The sequence below is a fragment of the Gymnoscopelus braueri genome, assembly GCF_963280865.1.
Source record: "Gymnoscopelus braueri genome assembly, chromosome: 7".
In the NCBI taxonomy this organism is placed as follows: Eukaryota; Metazoa; Chordata; class Actinopteri; order Myctophiformes; family Myctophidae; genus Gymnoscopelus; species Gymnoscopelus braueri.
Window position 1 is genome coordinate 31,151,421 of NC_137608.1, and position 17,997 is coordinate 31,169,417.

Here is a 17,997-nt window from a genome sequence, read left to right on the forward strand (position 1 = left end):
TGTGAGAAAAATAAGCAACCAGGTCTATGAAAAAAAGCCCAAAAGAGTATTCATCATCAGATCTACAACCTCACAACGTGCTTGTAGATCTGCTATTTATTTATTTGTATGTGAAAAAATTTAAATATTTTTTAAACAACAACACAAATTTGGTAGGTGAGTCCCTTGCACAAAACACTTTCAGATATTAGGGGACAAGCAATCTGGGAACCCAGAGTAAAAAAAAGGGGAAAAACCGCCCTCTGCTGTTTTTTTCCCTTTGAAAGAGGAAATTAGGGGACGGACAACACATACATTATTTGTCATTGACATGAAAATATTTGAGAACTGGTTTAAATAATAATTATTATTATTATTTTGAAACAAGCCAAAATAAGCAACTGCACTTTTGAACTTTAAAACAAGGCCCCAAAAACGGAACTACCAATGTTTACAAGCCACTTAACAGAAAAAGAAGCCCAACGTCGCTTGTAATAAGTGGACTTGGCAACACGGCGACGGGGTCACCAAAGTATCAAAAAACTGTAGAGTGGTGAAAGCAAGGAATGGGTAAAGCCGAAAAACAACAACTGCATGGTGACGTCACAGAGCCATTGTTGCCATGTCCGCTTATTTATAAGCGACTTTGGGCTTCTTTTCCTGTAAAGTTGCTTGTAAATATTGGTAGTAGTTCAATTTGTGTTTGGAATGTTAAAAAAAGATTTCACTTTTTCCCAAGATTCTTTTGAAAATAGCAGATCTACAAATTATGAGCTTGTAAATCGGCTATTTTCAAATAGCTGATGGACATAGCTTCTTTTGCGCTTGTTTTCATGGACCTCGTTGCTTATTTCTCTCACACAATCCGGCAACACTGCACAGAGCGCTGTGCTGTGATATTTGACTCGTTTACGGTCGTGCGATTCCGTCAATCATCATTTGTCAACAACATGGCGCTGGTGTCCTTACGAAAGAGTGGCTCCTTGGTACTATTTGGCCGAAGGTTATTGTTCCCGGAGCTAAAGGCGCTTTGCCAATATCACGAAAAGGTAACAAAAAAAAAACATGTTGTGACCATTTAGGTTCACATGCCATGAACCTTGAATAACGTATATTTTGCGTGTGTTTGTCGACGGTGTAACACTTTAGCTATAGACAGTAGCCACATAGCTAACTGCAGCAGAAACAACAACACGTTTGTCTTTCCGTCTGCATGGATTAAAGTTCTCAGCCGCCACGACTGATTTTAGTCTTTTGGATTCCATAGAAGCCAGCATGTCTTCTATGAAAGCATGTTGCTCAGCGAAAATGGGCTATCTACAAGCTCTCAAAGCTTGTAAATAGGCTATCTTTGGTTATTTGTTTTAAAGATTAGAGCATTTTAAGTGGTCAAACTAGCTAACTTGTTAAGAAGCATTTTCCATAAAACCCTAATGGTCTCGGATATTTCGTAAAAGCAAAAGGTTAAGGCTTCAGTCTGTGATTTCTTCACCTATTAGTAGGCAGTGTGTAGAACAGCAGGACCAATATTACTAAAACATGTTATCAGTCTTGAGATTTTATTTTTGCTTTAATCCATGTGTGTCTCTCTCTCTCTCTCTCTCTCTCGCTGTCTTAAGGTGGTGGACCACTATGAGAACCCAAGAAATGTGGGTTCCCTTGACAAAAACTCAAAAAATGTGGGGACAGGATTAGTGGGCGCACCAGCTTGTGGTGATGTAATGAAACTTCAGGTATGCCAGCCCTTTGATGGCTGTCCACATCCAGTCTTTTTTATAGCCCATAAGCCTATGCCAACTATTCATTTTCTGTTAACATTCACAAAACAGTGACTCTTGTTTGTCTAAAGATCCAGGTGGATGACAATGGAAAGATTGTGGATGCGAGATTCAAAACCTTTGGTTGTGGTTCAGCTATTGCCTCTAGTTCTCTAGCAACTGAGTGGGTGAAGGGGAAATCTGTAAGTATGGCTTACCCTAGCCCTAGAATGGCTAATATTCCATACATTACATGTGTACACAGCCATAGAACACTCATTGCGTTTCTGTGGAGGGATTGTTCTAACTTCTAGCACTCTGTGTGTACTCAATCAATAATGAATTGCTGCGGCTTGCAGTCAGTACTTGTCATCTAGTATCATCCATTTGAAAGTTCTGGCAGAAAGCATGTATTTAGTAAAATATCTCCACTTTTCCATGAGATTCACACGGACCACATTCTCTGTAAGCAACGGGGCAGCATTCACAGCTAAACACATGTAATCCTTCAATGAGCACATGGGTATGGACACACAAAATCCATACCTATGACACAGTATAGAGACTGTGAATCATATGGAATATTTGAAATATTTTACTAAATACGTTTTCTGCCAGAACTTTTTAATGGAACTGATTCTAGATGACAAAAGCTGACCCTAAGTTGCAGCAATTCGTTATTAGGTAAGTTAAGTTCACATGCAGCACTGCAAATTAGAACACCCCAGAGATGAGTCCCTCCATGGAAATGTACCAAGTGTTTCTATGTCAGTGTATATGGAATACATGCAATGTATGGAATATCAGTCATTCTAGGGATATAGGTTTATCCCTCTTACAAGTAAGCAAAGCCCATTATATCATGCTCCAGTTGTTTTGTTGGGTTTCTTCATATTCTATATTCTTTCATGCAGGTTGATGAAGCTCTTCAGATAAAAAATACAGACATTGCCAAAGAACTCTGCCTTCCTCCCGTCAAACTTCATTGCTCAAGTAAGTTTGCAAGGAAACAAAAGCTAACCGTTGCCTGGATTGTTAGTTTGGTTCATCCATAGATTGTACTGCTATGGTTATTGTCCCATATAAATTCTATAAATTCCGTATTTTTCTAATGTGTTGAAGTTCATGCTCATGTCATTTTAAAAACCTCACTCATTTATTTGTAGTGCTTGCTGAAGATGCCATCAAAGCAGCACTGTCAGACTACAGACTCAAACAAGTGGACAAGAAGAAGGAGGTTGCAGAAGTCAGCATTTAGTGCCAATGTTAAATATGCATGGTTTGGTACATGGGTTATGGCTTCCACATACTCCACTCTAATTTAGAAATTAAATAAAACTTGCTGCAAGAGTGTGGAGTAAATTTAACAGGTAGCCCATTTTACAGAATATAAGTTCAGAGTGTTGTTGCTGGTTAATTTGATCATTGTTGAAAATGAACATAAATAATACAGTGCAATACGTTTTGAGGAAATTCAAAGTTATGTCATCTCTATTTGATATTTCTGATCAGGAAAGGGATAAGAGACATCAACACTTTACAATTCTATTGTGAATCTACAATGCATATCTCTTTGGTATATGAATAAGCATTTATAATTTGAGGTGTTTATATATATTATTTTACAGTCTGGATGTATGCATATTATGGGATGAATTTACATATTCAGTTGTGTTTCATCAGATAAAGTAAATACACAGCCATAATACAAATTTAACAGAGAATAGACTGTTGTGTATATGCTTGTGTTATACTGAAATAAACTTTAAAAACTAATTTTGCATTCATCTTTTGTGCTGACATCAACCATATCTACAAAATTATGTTTACTTTCCATGAGTCAGTTGTCTTTAGGATTGTTGAAGTGGAGCCACCCGCTGGTGGTGAAGGAGAACCATTTTCAGCACCAGTAACACTCCCAATATTAGGAACGCTACCAGCACACACAACACAGCCAGCAGAGCTATGATTACTGGGGATAACTGTTGAGAGAATGGTCCAGGGTTGGGTGTAGGCAAGTAGCCAGCCTTGTATGTGGGAAGTAAAGACCCTGTTACAAGTGAGGTGGAATTCTTCACAGGGTACTGTACTGTGATGTTGTCTATCCACGTTGGTGGTTCTTCATCGGGGATAGAGATTGTGGGTTTAACAAGGAGTGGAGTTAGTGGCTGTGTTATATTGAGTGACAAACAATCCTCATAGCTAAGCATGTCTAAAGAGTTGTGTTCGGATAATATATGAGTCATACGAACATCCTGGTTAGTATAATGAATTTGACCTAGCGGTTCAGAGGTGGTGGACGCTTCATAAGATTTTTTCTGTGATGGAATATTTATCAGACCACCCAAATGCCTTTTATTTACAAATGAATATTGGAAATCGGGTGCTGTGGTTTCCACTAAGGAGTTCAACTTTCTCTCCAGTCTAGAGACACTAAGCCTTGGGACTTGCTCATTTGGCTTTAGGACCCGGGGACAGATGGCCATGACCGACAGGTTTAGTAGAAGACGATGTGCAAGATGAATTGGTTCAGTACACACAAGATCAGTGGCCATCTTTAGCCTGCCACTCAGTAGCCAGCGATAAAGATACAGTATGTCACACTCACACACCCACAAATTATTTGCCAGTTCCACAGATCGGAGTCGATGCAGACTGTCAAAAGCACTCTCCGGGACTGAACGTAGGCAGTTACTGTTGATCTTCAGCACTTGCAAGTTGACCAGTGTGGACAGCGAGGGCAGGTCGAGGGCATTGATACAGTTTTTGGACACGTCTAGGTGGGTGATGGAGGCTGGCAGATTCAGAGGTAAACTTGTTAACTTGTTTCCCTTCAGTGTCAGGATCAGCAGCCTCCCAAGTCCCTGAAGTGCTCCAGGCTGTATGACACGAATGCGGTTGTCCTCCAAATCCAGGCGAGTTAAGTTCTGCAGTTGCCGCAGGGCACCAGAGGTGATATAAGTGATGTGGTTCTCTTGAAGCTGCAGGGTCTCCAGGCTTGGAGGTAAGCCACGAGGGAAACGGGCCAGCTGGTTATGACTGAGCCTGAGCTCCTGCAGACCATAGAAGGGCCCAAGTATGTGGTCTATATTACAAAGCTGGTTTCTAGCCACTGAGAGGACTGAGGTGTTGAGTGGGACGAAGGGAGGGAGGGACTTCAGGCCCAAAGAGTCACAAAGTACCAGGAGTCCTGGACGAGGACAGCAGCAACCAGGGGGACAGAGGGACATCACTGGGCAAGCTAAAGGACAGACACAGAGAACCATTACAATTGACAATTTAGGCAGATGCTTATCCAGAGCGACTTACATGTGCGAAATCTGAATATGCAGAGTAAGCATGAGCTCTAGTCCAGAGGTCTTCAACAGGGGGTCCGGGACCCCTAGGGGGTCCTTAGAGTTACTACAGGGGGGCCGCCAAATCTTTGTGTGATAGGATATATTTTTTACATTAACCACTTGAACCCTAGCATCCATTTTCTGAGGAGAACTTCAGCGTTGTGAGCTTGTAGATCGGCTATTTTCGGCAAAGAGGTTTGGTGTAGAGGGAAAAAAGAACAGACCAAGTACAGAGTGAAAGGTCTAGTTTACTAAGTATTGACGGCGTGGGTGGTTAAATGTCTGAAAATAAACATGAACATGAATCCAACATCTATAAAAAGTTTAATCTGCAACAAAATTTTATACAATATGCTTCGTCTCTATCTCAGCTAGGGGGTCCTTGGGCTGAAAAACTTTGAAGACCCCTGCTCTAGTCAATAAACAACCAGGTAAATAGTCACCTAGTGCAGCGAGAACAGTGTAGTGCCTAAAAGAAACTATGTTCTAGGCAAACAATGAGCATATCATATTTTGTACATTTGAAACTATAGGATAGGCTACCAGGCAAACAATGAATGTATTGTATCTGTGCAAACAAAATGCTATCTAAATAACATTCTTAACATTTGTGGTAGAGAAAAAACTAATCTAAGAAACACAACATGAGAACAAGTGGCCAAGATATATCTGCATAGTAAACTAGCATCAAGAAGGGATACAATGTTTACTTGTGTGCCAGATCAACGCAACATAAATACATAAGCCACCACACGTGCGAGTCTTGGCCAGGCCTGCCAGTAGGACACTGCATGGGCACCAAGGCATGACTCACTGTGAAGGAAAGACAAGATGACACGAGAAAAACACTAGTAGAAGCATATTATAAATACTTTAGAGACTAAAATCCTGAACGTAAATTTAATTCAGAGAGTGAAAAAGGTACGAAATTGTACACTTTTACACACCCTGTGACACAGGGTGTGTAAATGTGTACTGATTGTACTTATGAATCCCAGTGCATCGTTACAGAACAGATTAATTCTAGCCATAATAAATAAAGTATTGATTCACTACCATACAAAGCATCTTAACTTACCATTCTCCTTCGGTTGTATCATCTGCACCTCAGAGACAGACAAGCAAGTTTCCCAGGAGTCCATAAGACTGTAGTCTGTCAGTTTCTAAAGATAACCACCACTTAGACAGAATTCCAAGCAGATGCTCATCAAAATTTAATCATACCCTTAAGGTGCTCTATTACCTATACTGTATCCTCTTCATCATTCAAATTGAATGCGCACATTGCCGTTAGTTGTCGTTAACAAACACACAGGTAGGCTACATTAAAATGTACCAAAGAATTGTGCAATAGTTGCTGTGCCAAAAGCAACACAGCAGTTTCCCTAACTCTTATCTTATGAAAGGTTACTGCGGCTTGAAGGTCCATAAGTTGAACTAATAGTGTCTGCATTCTGGGCTTTGTCAGAACCTTATTGGGTGGTACTGTGGCTGTGTGCCTTTCTATCGCTAAGTGGGAAGAGTGAAAGTAATAGTAGTATTTTCCAGAATTATTTAGCACCTCATTGACAAAAGAGTAGGGAATCTGACCCTAGTGCAACGGCCCTGTCTGAGCTCACATTTCCACGACTACAAGGTTACACCTGCTTTGAGCTGTTCTGCCTTCATCTTTGATGTTTGCTCTTTGGTAAGTTGACACTGAAGATCTGGGGGTTATCTGGACGAGACCATTATGGTTTGTTTAAAAAAAATGTGCAATTACAGTGCCACCCCCACCCCCTTTGTTCTTTTTTTCCTTCTTTTTCTTTTACATTAAAATAAATCTGCTATAGATTTTTTAAATAATGTATGTTGAAACATGATTCAGTAGAAGAAGATCAGAATACCTAAAAAATCTGGAGAAATTATACATAATAGCTTCGAAAATCAACTTAAATCTGGTTGTAATCTCTGTCAATACTTGGGAATGTTCACTTGAGGGCAGCATTAACCACGTAAACCACTTTTCTCCCTATACACCAAATACATTCACGGAAATTACAATTAGCCGATCTACAAGCTCATAAGCTTATAGATCTGCTATTTTCACTGAATATTTGCCCCATAGGGACGCTAGGGATCATGATTAATGTGGTTAAACTGAAACCACTAGTGACACCCATCATTAAAATGTTAATTGAGGAAGCAATCCCATAACAAATATACGTCTCCCCACAGATTTCATATAGAGATAATAGGTAAGTTCATGTTTAGGAGCCAAATGTTCCGTGCCTATGGTAGGTTGACCACTGTTGAAACATGTATGTAATCATGTTTATACCGCAATCATAACCAACAGGATGAGAAAAGCTCTCTTCATCTATAGGCTCTAGTGCCTTTTTCTCTTTTGTTTGTGTATGACATTATATACTGTAGCTGTGTGTGTTAGGGTGTGCAGGCACACGCGCGTGTGTGTGTGTGTGTGTGTGTGCGCGCCTTCACTCTGTTGCAGGGAGCACACAAATGGGAAAGAATCAAATGTTAATTGATCAGAAAGCTGTAGAATTTGTGTCACACAAAATAATAGATACATCTGACTTTGGGATTGCTTTAAAAATAAACAGTTATTCTTGAACTGAAAGCTTGCAATTATAGATTCCAGTTATAGTTAAACGTGTACTTCTATAGTTACTAACATCCCTTGTTCCTTGTATCTAACCTATTTTAATCCCAGGTGTAGGCCAACTGTAGTTATGGGTCTTTCAGTATGACAACTTTTTACATTTGTTCTACTTTGTAATTCAAAAACGATGAATGATGAATCAAGATTTACAATTTATTAAACTTTAAAAGTTAAATTAAGATGCATGTATACAAAAAAAGGAAATACCCGTTAAAAATCTTGGGTTTAAACTACAAAAAAAACAATTCCATTATTAGCACATTTTCCTCCCTTTACAGTAACAGAATATCACACACTTACATACCTACAGCCAACAGTATTGTGGGACAGACAGATGAAACATTTCCCTGCAGACTAATTGTGTAACATGGATTTCCCATCATAAGATGTAACAGAGAAATAAGAAGAAAACTGTTTCTAGTTGTCTTTATTGCCCTCCATGAGTCATTTTTAACCATGTTAAAACAAAGGTACGTGCAAAAGAAAAACAGAAATAGAAAAGCAAATGTTTCCAGTCCCAATATTTGTTTTTGACTGCAGATAAAAACAATTCTAAAGCTAAAATCTATCTTGTATATAAATATGCCCATGAGTCATTTATGAAAAATTTGATCGCTGTTTCACAAAGAATCTATTCCAAAAAACTGTTTTATGAAAAAAAGAAATAATAGTTTGGAGTCACATCCAAAATATATTGACAATAAATATTCAGGAAAGGAAATGTCTGCAAAATAATGTTTTATCAGAAACAGCAGGTGCAATCTTTAGTAAGTTAAAGCTTTGTGAACTAGGCTCTCAAAATGAAATACAATATGATATGTAAATAAAAAATTAAAAGTTAATATTAAAGTTAATGAGGGTAAAATATTTTTTCGCCACTCAATTCAAATGACATATTGTACGTTTTTCATTTCGCATGATTTACAGCACCAACATGCTTATTTGAATGATCCAAAACAAGCACTACATCTTCACAAATAGCAATATGGACACACACCATCTCCCTTTCACAACTATCAATATTTCAGGATCAAATCTAATATTTCACAACAACCATTTTGAGCACTAAGGCATGTACAGTAGAGTAGGCTAGAATAATAATAATAATGCAGTAGAAAACCTAGTTAATAACAAGTTCAAGCAGACACATTTTGGGTTACAGCAGTATAATTCTATAATGTTTAAAAATAATCCAATGTGTTGGCAGAAATATGCAACAACTCCAACAATGTATTTGAAATATGTATTACTTGGAAATTTGGGTACTATGGTTTGGCAGACATCCAACAAGAAACATCCTGCGGTCATTTCCATTTTGTGTCTGCTGCATTTTCTTTTTTATCTTTCTTTTTGACCTCAGATTTAAACAGTAGCTAGTATTATTCGCCTTTTCAATGTTTTTGTTTTTGTTTAAGATACAAATAACATATTTCAATTCTCGTTAGCAGTCATAATTCCATTTAATGGTCATTTTACTTTGTGCTATAATACATTTTGAGGTATTTTTTATTTTTGCCCTGTGTGTTGTAATAAACAAATTCCTCCTTGTTTATTTACTTCCTGGTTGGATCCCCAACATACCACCTCTTACGTCAACAGCAGTGGTATATCAAACCTAGTGGTGGGCCTTCAGATGGCAAGTGCAGACAACAGGCTGACTGAAGCTGGTGCTTGGACTGGAGCTGTGGTGCACCTCCTCTCTCTGCTTGGACGGCTCTTTGTACTTGGGCTCGTCCCTCCTTTTCTCCACCTCCTCTGCCTCTCTTACTTTTCGGACCTCCTGTCGAGGAGATGACCTGACATCCCTGCCCCTCTCGCCCACCAGTGCCTTAGAGGGCATGCGCAGATTCTTGGGTGATGCCGTCTGAATTCTCTTGACGTGGTCGACAGCATACGGCCTGTCTTGGAGCTCACTTGCATTCTTGACACTTGCAGTCTTGTCTGCCACGTGCTTCCTGGGGGCATTTGCAGGCGGCTTGTAGGCCTCCAGCTTGCGCTTATGACTCATGGCAGAGGCACAGCAGATGATGAAGACCATGACAATGAGGAGAGAAGTCACAACAATGATGATGAGTAGATTCTCCTGTAAGAAGTCCACCACTCGGCTGAGGACAAAGTCCTTGAGTCGGATCATGGTGGTGGTGATGGTGTTGACGAGTGTGGGAGCATCGGTGGTTGAGGTGACGTCAACAGGGGCGCGAGTAGAGACAGCGACCGGGAACAGGAACTCAGGCTCCCCTCCGTCACCACTGCCATCCATGGTGATGTTGTACAATAAAGGAGAGGCATGGCCTCCATGGCCCCAGAGCAATACCAGGGCCACGCACGTCAGGTTCAAAACAAAGTGGGACTTCATCTTCTCTTCCCAATCCTACAAACACAAGAGACTGTGTTGATTCAATGCACAAAGAAGGTGCCACATCTGATCTTCATAACCCTCTTAATCACAGGAGAGATGCATACTTTCCCATGCAAGACATACTCTATACATTTATGGTACATGTTTCAGAAAATATTTCAATTTAAAAAAAAGAAAAATAAAGAAAAGTAAAAAGTTATTCAAACATCCACGACTTTTCTCCCTGCATCTATTTTCAGAGTGAGCAGGCTAGGCACCATTTATTCGGGGTGGAGACTGTGAGTTTGGTGCTGTAGGGCTTATAATTTGTAAAGTGTAGGGAGGCCACCCATCCACCACACCAAAGCCAAGAGGAAGCTATATATTCCTCAAGGAGCAGAGAGGCGTGGGAGACCTGTGGCTGTGGCCTCTATATTTACACAGAGCAGCAGCTTGCTGTACAAAAGACTGTACTAGCAGTAGATATTAATGCATACAGGGAGGCACAGGGAGGGTGTTGTGGATTTCAATCACTATTGTACAAATTAACTGGCTTTAATGTTTTACATTACCAACTATTAGTTCTATTCTCTCTCTCCTATCCATCCATACAGCCATACACCTAATAAATCCATCTGTCTGTCTATCTATCTATCTATCTATCTATCTATCTATCAATATATCTATCTATCTATCTATCTATATATCATCTATCTATCTATCTATCTATCTATCTACCCACCCATCCATCTTTTCTCAGTAAGCTACTGTAGGTGAAGTCTATAAAACCTTGCCCTACAGTAAAAATTGCAACCTATAGCACAGTCATTACTGTATATCTTAATATGGTATGTAATTAGACAATGCTTAACTGAAAAGTCAAGCTACTAATCAACATGTTAGAGCGACCTCGACCAATCCTGATTTTTTTCCTTCCCAATGTCTACTTGTGTGGGCGTACTGTTCTATATGTAATATATACTGTTAAACCAGATGATTGGCTGGCACATCACTCCTGTATGTACAGTACAGCTATAGTACATAATGCCCCATCAGTGCACCAAGGTATGGTATTAACTAGACATAATCTAGACATAATCATACCTCTTGGAAATCATTGGTCATTCTTTAAACCTTCAGGTGAAGGACATTGAGAAACCAAACATGAAAGTATTACTTTTTCATGAGTTTAAACACACATACACACACGCACGCAAGTGCACACACATACACACACACACACGTGCACACGCACGTATATATAGAGGTTGGTATTGATAGAAGGTAAAGTATGTCATTTGGTTTCACACCAGAGAGGAATGCAAAAAATATATAATTAGAAACTCACATATTCACTGGATAAAACTGGTAGTTTGATTGGAAAAGTAATTATTTTAGTACACTAGGCTAGGGTAAGTGATATATCTTTTTGTTAAAATAAGTGTTAAATAGCTCTATATTCAGATTTTTTTTCAGTAACTGGAGTCTCCATATCTCTCCAGCTCTTTATTAAACAGAATATACATTTTCAGGTTGAGATATCAATTTGATCCCATCAGGAGAGAGAACTCACGCAAGATATAGATTAAACAAGTGAAATTGGAAATTATGACACACTGGAACACAAAAATTTAAGCTGATAAATCATAAATGGGTACTCTCTCCTGACTGGCTGAAAATGGCAACCCACCTGAAAATGTATTTTCTGTTTATTAAAGAGCTGGAGAGTTACTGAACAAACACTCTATAACAATGATTACTAGGACATCAGATAGATCACATATTTTCATAATTTTTTTTTCTTTTTTTAGATCTGACGTTCATAGTGACAGAACACTTTCCAAAAAAAACTAAAAAACTAGTCTCGCTAGACGAGATTTCAATCTCGAGATCTCAATCTCGTCTAGCGAGACTTAGTTTTTTTTTTTTTTGGTTGCATAGTGTTCTGTCACTATGAACGTCAGATCTAAAAAAAATAATAAAAAAAAAAGCTATTCAAATATGCGATCTAGCGCAAGGCCTATCCACGCACGTTTTAAGCTGTGGCGGACCTGGGATGGAGTTATGACATTTTTCTACTGTACCATTCATCCTAAGATATCATAACATCATAGAAAAGGTAAGAAAAACTTAGTCCAAAATTCTCCTTTAACTATTTAACCAAAAAAAAACGTAAAAAAAAAAAAATCAATTACTTTAGCTTTAAAAAAGAAAAAGACAAACTTTTCTTTTGTATTTGCTTGCAATAGAAGCACACAAAAGATTAGACAGTCACAGCATATCCTGAGAAAAGGTCTTTGTAACTCTTGAACATGAACAGCAAAGTGATGCAAATGTTCTTACTTGGGGTACAGTTTGCATCACCCAAAATACTGTATGCATATCTACCTTTAATTTTCTCTTCGTTATGTGCAAGTTCAATTAAATGTAATCAAATATGAATATTGTAAAAATGAAACAAAATGTAAGTATGAGTACTTACAGGATGTGATTTCTTGGGCTTGTCCTCTGAGCACAACACAACTTGAATGAAATAGGGAGAAAGAAAGAATAAGGGGGAGACAAGAGTAATGAGAGGAAACTGAGGGTGGATGAGAGCTTCCAAGCATACGCCCTGCCCTTGCTTGGAAATTATACTGAGTTTTTTTTCCCTGAGCTCTAAAAAGCCTGTTCATTGCAAAATGATGTCCATCCCTCTATTTTCATCATCTCCTCCCTCTCAGTCTATACTCACCCCCATCCTCCATCCGCATCCAGGAACCATTCCAGGTCCACATCCAACCAGATTTTTTTCCTAAACTGCTGTAGAAGGACACACCATATCATAGTGACTGGACTTTTTTGAAACATTCTCATACATGATTAAGTCTTGAACTAAAATCAAATGAATGTCATATCAATCTAATTGATCTATATTGTTTAATACAAAAAAATTAAATCAGTGATTATGTTCACTGATGATCATCACACTCCATTTCCAATTTCCACGTGAGATTCCCAAAACCATTACAGTTTGTGCATCGCTCCTATGGTGAAGGTTAGCGGGTATTTCTGTACTTGGCAGGGCGAGTCCCTAGATTTCTCTGCCTCCCACTGAGTCCTCTCTAATTAAGTTCCCTTGATTACAGCCTGCCTCGATTGGACATACAAGACCTATGAAGAGAGAGTAGGCACGCCTTTAATCCCAAAACATATGTACAGTGAACATATACGCTATATGGTCTTGTACAAGTATTTAGCTCCAGACCTATGCAGGACTTCTGTTTGGAGTAAGTAAAATGTTCATCTTCATCTGAAAATGTTCATCTTTGTTCACAATTGGTGGAGGATCTTGATATTATGGCGGGTCAGCCTACAACTATTGTAAGCTGTAAAGTATGTACTATAGCTGTATTTGACAAGCAATAGGGACAATACCATATGCATCAAAAGGTTTTGAGAATATTACATTTCAAACTCTATACATTGGCTATGTCAGTTGAATATATTTCCCCAAATAAATATGAAAAAATAATGTGCCTTGATGCTATGTATTCAAGTAAAGAATACATTATTTCAATATTAGATAAAAGTATTTGGCACTACTTCTTATTAGCATGTACAAAGGTCCATATGAACCATGGTGGCCTGCGGATAAAAGTGCAATAAAAGAGGACATACAGAATATTTGTAAATCAAAGTACAGTGACATTCTCAAAAGAGAACAGGAAAAGGGAACAAAAAAGTACATGAAGTAACAGAAACAGACTCAGATAACAATTGAAGATAAATTTGTCCAGTCTTGAGTTATATTCCACAAAAGATGAGGACAGTGAAGTCAAACGGCTGACACCCAGCCTAAGTTAATGGAGTGCCATTAAAAATGGAACTGGATATTGGATCTGCACTATCCATCACATCCTTAAAAGGAAAATTTCCCTAAATTGAAACTGAAACACACAAGTGTGAGACTGAAAACATACACAGGTAAGATTCCACTGGGAAAACTGAAGGTAAAGGTGACATGTGGGCCAAGTATGGAGGCATGCCGTTATTTGGATGACAGTGGTTGAGGCACGTCTGTCTGAACTGGCATGTGATAAAGGCCAATGTAAATCGCCACCAAATAGAATAATTGATGTGCAGACATACAAATAGATTTTCAACTTTTATAAACTTATAAAACCCAATATTTGAGAATTATACAGCAAAGCCACTTTTTTAAAATGTGTTTATTAATATTTCTTATAATCAACGTTTGATACTTGAAGCAGGAATAATGAACAAAAACGCTGAGCACACCTCCACATGAGGCTTAATCCTGGTATGTTTTCTTCTGTGACTGATTTGTTTCTACATATGTGTAATACCTGTGATAAGGTGGAGACTTTTTTTGTAATCACATGACGGGTTATGGCAAGGCGCAGGAACATAAAGGGGAAACATTTAAAACACGCCATTGACCACATTCACAAGGTGGCCATTTTGTTTTATTTAATACTTGGGTATTAAGTAATTAATTAAATAAGAGTAAAATGGCCACTGTGTGAATATGGCTAATAACCCAACTCCCATACAATACCCTCTTCAGCACAACCACAAGAAACAAAAAACAAAAATAATTAAAATAAAACTAAGACAAAAATAAAACAAAACAAAACAACATGGTGAGGTTATTTACACAGCTTTCAACAATTTGCTAGGCCTTTATTTCAAATACTTCTACCTTGCAACTGCACATTCCTCCGACCTACAGTGTCCCTTTGAAAAACTATTCATTATATTCCATTCAATAAATCATAGCTCCTGTTCCAAGAGTGCTATGAAGAGACCAAAGACTAGCAGTCTAATGTACAGATAGGGCAGTACAGATTCAACATGACACATTGTCCTTTAATGTTAGACTCATTTCTTTAGCATGTTTTAGTTTTACTTTCACTAGTGGTCTGTGAACAAATGGTGCTGAAACCCAACATGTATCAGTGGGCCTTTAACGTGGCCGGCAGCTGCCTGGGTTGTATTTGCTTTGTTGTGGTTACTGTTTTCCCATATTCATGTTTTGGTGGAAACCAATCAAACTTTGTGTGCATTCAACGGTCACTCAAAAGGAAGAGATAAGATTTATGAATGCATCAACCCATATTTTAGCAGAAATTCTGTGTAGTACAAACAGTATACTGGAATGTGGAATGGGAAGGACTGAATGATGTCATCCAGGGGACTAACACGCTATAGGAAAATAAAGGGTCCATTAAGGAGACGATTTGTGTCAAATACTTTCTTCAGCCCTTCAACATGAAACTTGGCCAACCTATCCAATGTCACTCCTATGCAACTCAAACCAACTCTATTCATCACTCCCATGGCACCACCTCTATGGCACTTTCTATGGTCTTTTCAGTGGTAACAAACTTTAAAGGCAAACAACAGACTGAACGGTCTCACCTTCCTTCTAGAACACATCCATAACCAAAACAAACAATTTATCACAGTTGGCAAACCAATGAAAATATTTTAACAGAACAATCCGAATGCTTCCTGGTTGCTCTAATTACTTGGCCATACAAAATTGGGGCATTTAAGACATAACCATAAAAAAAAAGGTGATAGTGCTAAGAGGGAAACAAGCACAACTGAGCAAGAAAGAGACTAAAATTACCAATGTAGCAAGGAATCAACGGTTCAATTCTCTGTAGTTACAGGCAAGTCTGTCACATTCCACTGTAAGTTCATTTAATAACCAACCGCTTCATCACATTTCCTGTGTGTGAAGACATGACAAAACAAGACAAGGAGCACATGAAACATTGTAGGTACATCCTTGCAATAACACCCGAAAGGCCAAAGACACCAGGCACATTTTCACATACACTTGACACCTCACGCTACACTGAAGTAATTTGTGCATTTATCAACCAAAACCTAGTTATAATCAAGGGAGATCAATTGGTCATTATTTTGCACACATTCCTGTCAGACATGTTCTGGGTTGTGCATATGAACAAGAATGGTGGCATATAATGGACTGGAATGATGGCAAGAGAATCCCCACCACACTTGATTACACTTTAACCCCGATTTATACTTAGTTGCATGCCAGTGTCGCACACCAAAAATAGCAGATCTACAAGCTCACAACGCATCACAGCTGCAATACTTAGCTTGTAGTTCAGCTATTTTCAGTGCACAACACAACTCGCAACAAAGTATAAATCATGCCGTAGTCTTGGAACACAAGCAACCTCACACATACAAAACATTGAGGTTGGTGACTGAACCCCTTATGACAACAAAGCAGAGCTAACACAGGCCTTTTCTTTGGAAAATTGACAATCCACAATGTCATTGGTCCTTCCAAGGGCAGAACGTAGAGGGGGGAGAGAAAAAGTCCACAAAACCTCAATAAGTTCACACTAACAGCCCACCACTGGAGCGGAGTCGGCGCAATGGACCACAGTGAAGTGTTGACAGAGGAGAGAGGGGATTTTACAAAGTGTTCTTTTTCACCCAATAAATGACGAATGAGATTCATCCGAGCCGTTGATCATTTTATACTCCTATAAGTACAGGAGGCATGGTATTATGTCAGCTATGAGAGGACTGCATGCCTACATGACTTGCTGTGTGTAGTGATAGTAGAACAGATAAGCTCAGAGGAGAGGAGGAGGGGGGCGAAGTGGAGAAAAGCAAGAAGAGTAGGAATAGGTTTACACAGATGTGAAAGACTGTGGCAGCTTAAGTAGTATATACGGTCAATATTGATTTTCTTCCTAATTACAGAGTTTTGAGTTGTCAGCCGATTGTGACCAACAGTCACGTTTTCCTTGATTGCTATCGTGCAGTAAGTGATTCACTGATAGAACTCCCCTCCTCGCATTAGCAGTCTACTGTGTTGTCCCTCACGGTTCGCATTTTCAATCTTCCCACAAAAAGAAGACAAAAATACTGTCAAGGAGGTGTAAACAAAGTTACATAAAATTTGGCAACAGCGTAAGTAGGGGTATAAAGGATAAGAAATACTGATACCTGCTTAAAAAACAAAAAACGGAAGAAAAAAAACAACATTTCAGTATACCAATACATGGGACCGTTCACACAGGATTCTTTCTTGGTCATAATTTTTAAAAGGAATGGGATAGTTAAGACTGTTTATACAACCTATGGACAAAATAAAAATGACTGCCACAGATTAAAAGGAATAGATTTCTCTTTCAACAACATAAAAAAAAAAGAATATTTTCCATAAAAAAAAAAAATCTGTCACACCTCCTTCTTTAATCCATCTGTGTTAACTGAGGGCTAGGGGCTGGCTAAGAAAAAAAGTTTGTCTGGAATGTTGCTAGGGATTGTTGCTAGGTAGGCATCAGGCGGAACGCTGTCATTGAGATTGGCAGTGACGGGTCCCGCCCACCTCCCAGCCAATGGAACGTCCTGAATTGTAGCGGGTTGGGGAGGGTCCTTAAATGGCAATTTTGGACATCTGCTCTTCAAGTTTGACGATTCGCTTCTCCTGACTGCTGACCAGGTCTTTGAGGGATTTGATTTCTTTCAAGATCTCCTCCAGCTTGGCTTCACTTTTCTGTGGGAAAAAAGAAGACATGTATGAGTGACATTTAAAAAAAAAAAAATTGCTTTGGGCTTTTCTGCCTTTATTGATAAGTTTTCAGTGAAGGTAGACAGGAAAGAGGGTGAGGGAGACGGGGATATACACGCAGCAAAGCTCGTCGGGAACGGGACTCGAACCCGCGACGCGCATTAGTATGTGTGACATTTTAATGACATGACCATGTTTATGTTTATTATCAATCTTTCAACAAATGCTACGCACATTTCCTGAATGCAAATCTACCAACTGTATTCTGATTCATGTCAAACCTAGCCCTCTGCACGAAACAGTTAATAACGGCAGCTTTTCTTTTTTATCACTACCTACAGCTGGAGCTG

The 17,997-nt window shown here is 38.9% G+C and overlaps 3 protein-coding genes across 3 annotated transcripts in view; 1 reads left to right on the top strand and 2 right to left on the bottom strand.

Annotated features, from left to right (window-relative positions):
• Positions 1-889: 889 nt before the first annotated feature.
• On the top strand, positions 890-3,512 carry iscua (iron-sulfur cluster assembly enzyme a). Its single transcript, XM_080433196.1, has 5 exons — positions 890-1,028; positions 1,599-1,712; positions 1,829-1,939; positions 2,651-2,729; positions 2,903-3,512. Exons 1-5 carry the CDS (start codon positions 930-932, stop codon positions 2,992-2,994), a joined length of 495 nt encoding a protein of 164 aa, XP_080289322.1. The 5' UTR covers positions 890-929; the 3' UTR covers positions 2,995-3,512.
• Positions 3,513-8,147: 4,635 nt separating this feature from the next.
• On the bottom strand, positions 8,148-12,687 carry tmem119a (transmembrane protein 119a). The gene is made up of 2 exons (XM_080433285.1): positions 12,557-12,687; positions 8,148-10,107 (listed from the first exon to the last, which is right to left on the bottom strand). Exon 2 carries the CDS (start codon positions 10,090-10,092, stop codon positions 9,352-9,354), a length of 741 nt encoding a protein of 246 aa, XP_080289411.1. The 5' UTR covers positions 10,093-10,107; positions 12,557-12,687; the 3' UTR covers positions 8,148-9,351.
• Positions 12,688-14,267: 1,580 nt separating this feature from the next.
• coro1ca (coronin, actin binding protein, 1Ca) overlaps positions 14,268-17,997 on the bottom strand; it is a 57,416-nt gene continuing 53,686 nt past the window's right edge. Inside the window, exon 11 of the mRNA XM_080432537.1 lies at positions 14,268-17,632. Coding sequence (XP_080288663.1) covers positions 17,513-17,632 — 120 coding nt within the window. The 3' untranslated portion in view covers positions 14,268-17,512. The remainder of the gene's footprint in view (positions 17,633-17,997) is intronic.

Excerpts from the sequence above, each read along its gene's own strand:
- iscua (XM_080433196.1), top strand. The coding sequence starts at position 930 with ATGGCGCTGGTGTCCTTACGAAAGAGTGGCTCCTTGGTACTATTTGGC. Across the intron at positions 1,713-1,828 it reads GTGATGTAATGAAACTTCAG|ATCCAGGTGGATGACAATGG; the intron begins GTATGCCAGCCC and ends GTTTGTCTAAAG. Across the intron at positions 1,940-2,650 it reads AGTGGGTGAAGGGGAAATCT|GTTGATGAAGCTCTTCAGAT; the intron begins GTAAGTATGGCT and ends TCTTTCATGCAG.
- tmem119a (XM_080433285.1), bottom strand. The coding sequence starts at position 10,092 with ATGAAGTCCCACTTTGTTTTGAACCTGACGTGCGTGGCCCTGGTATTG.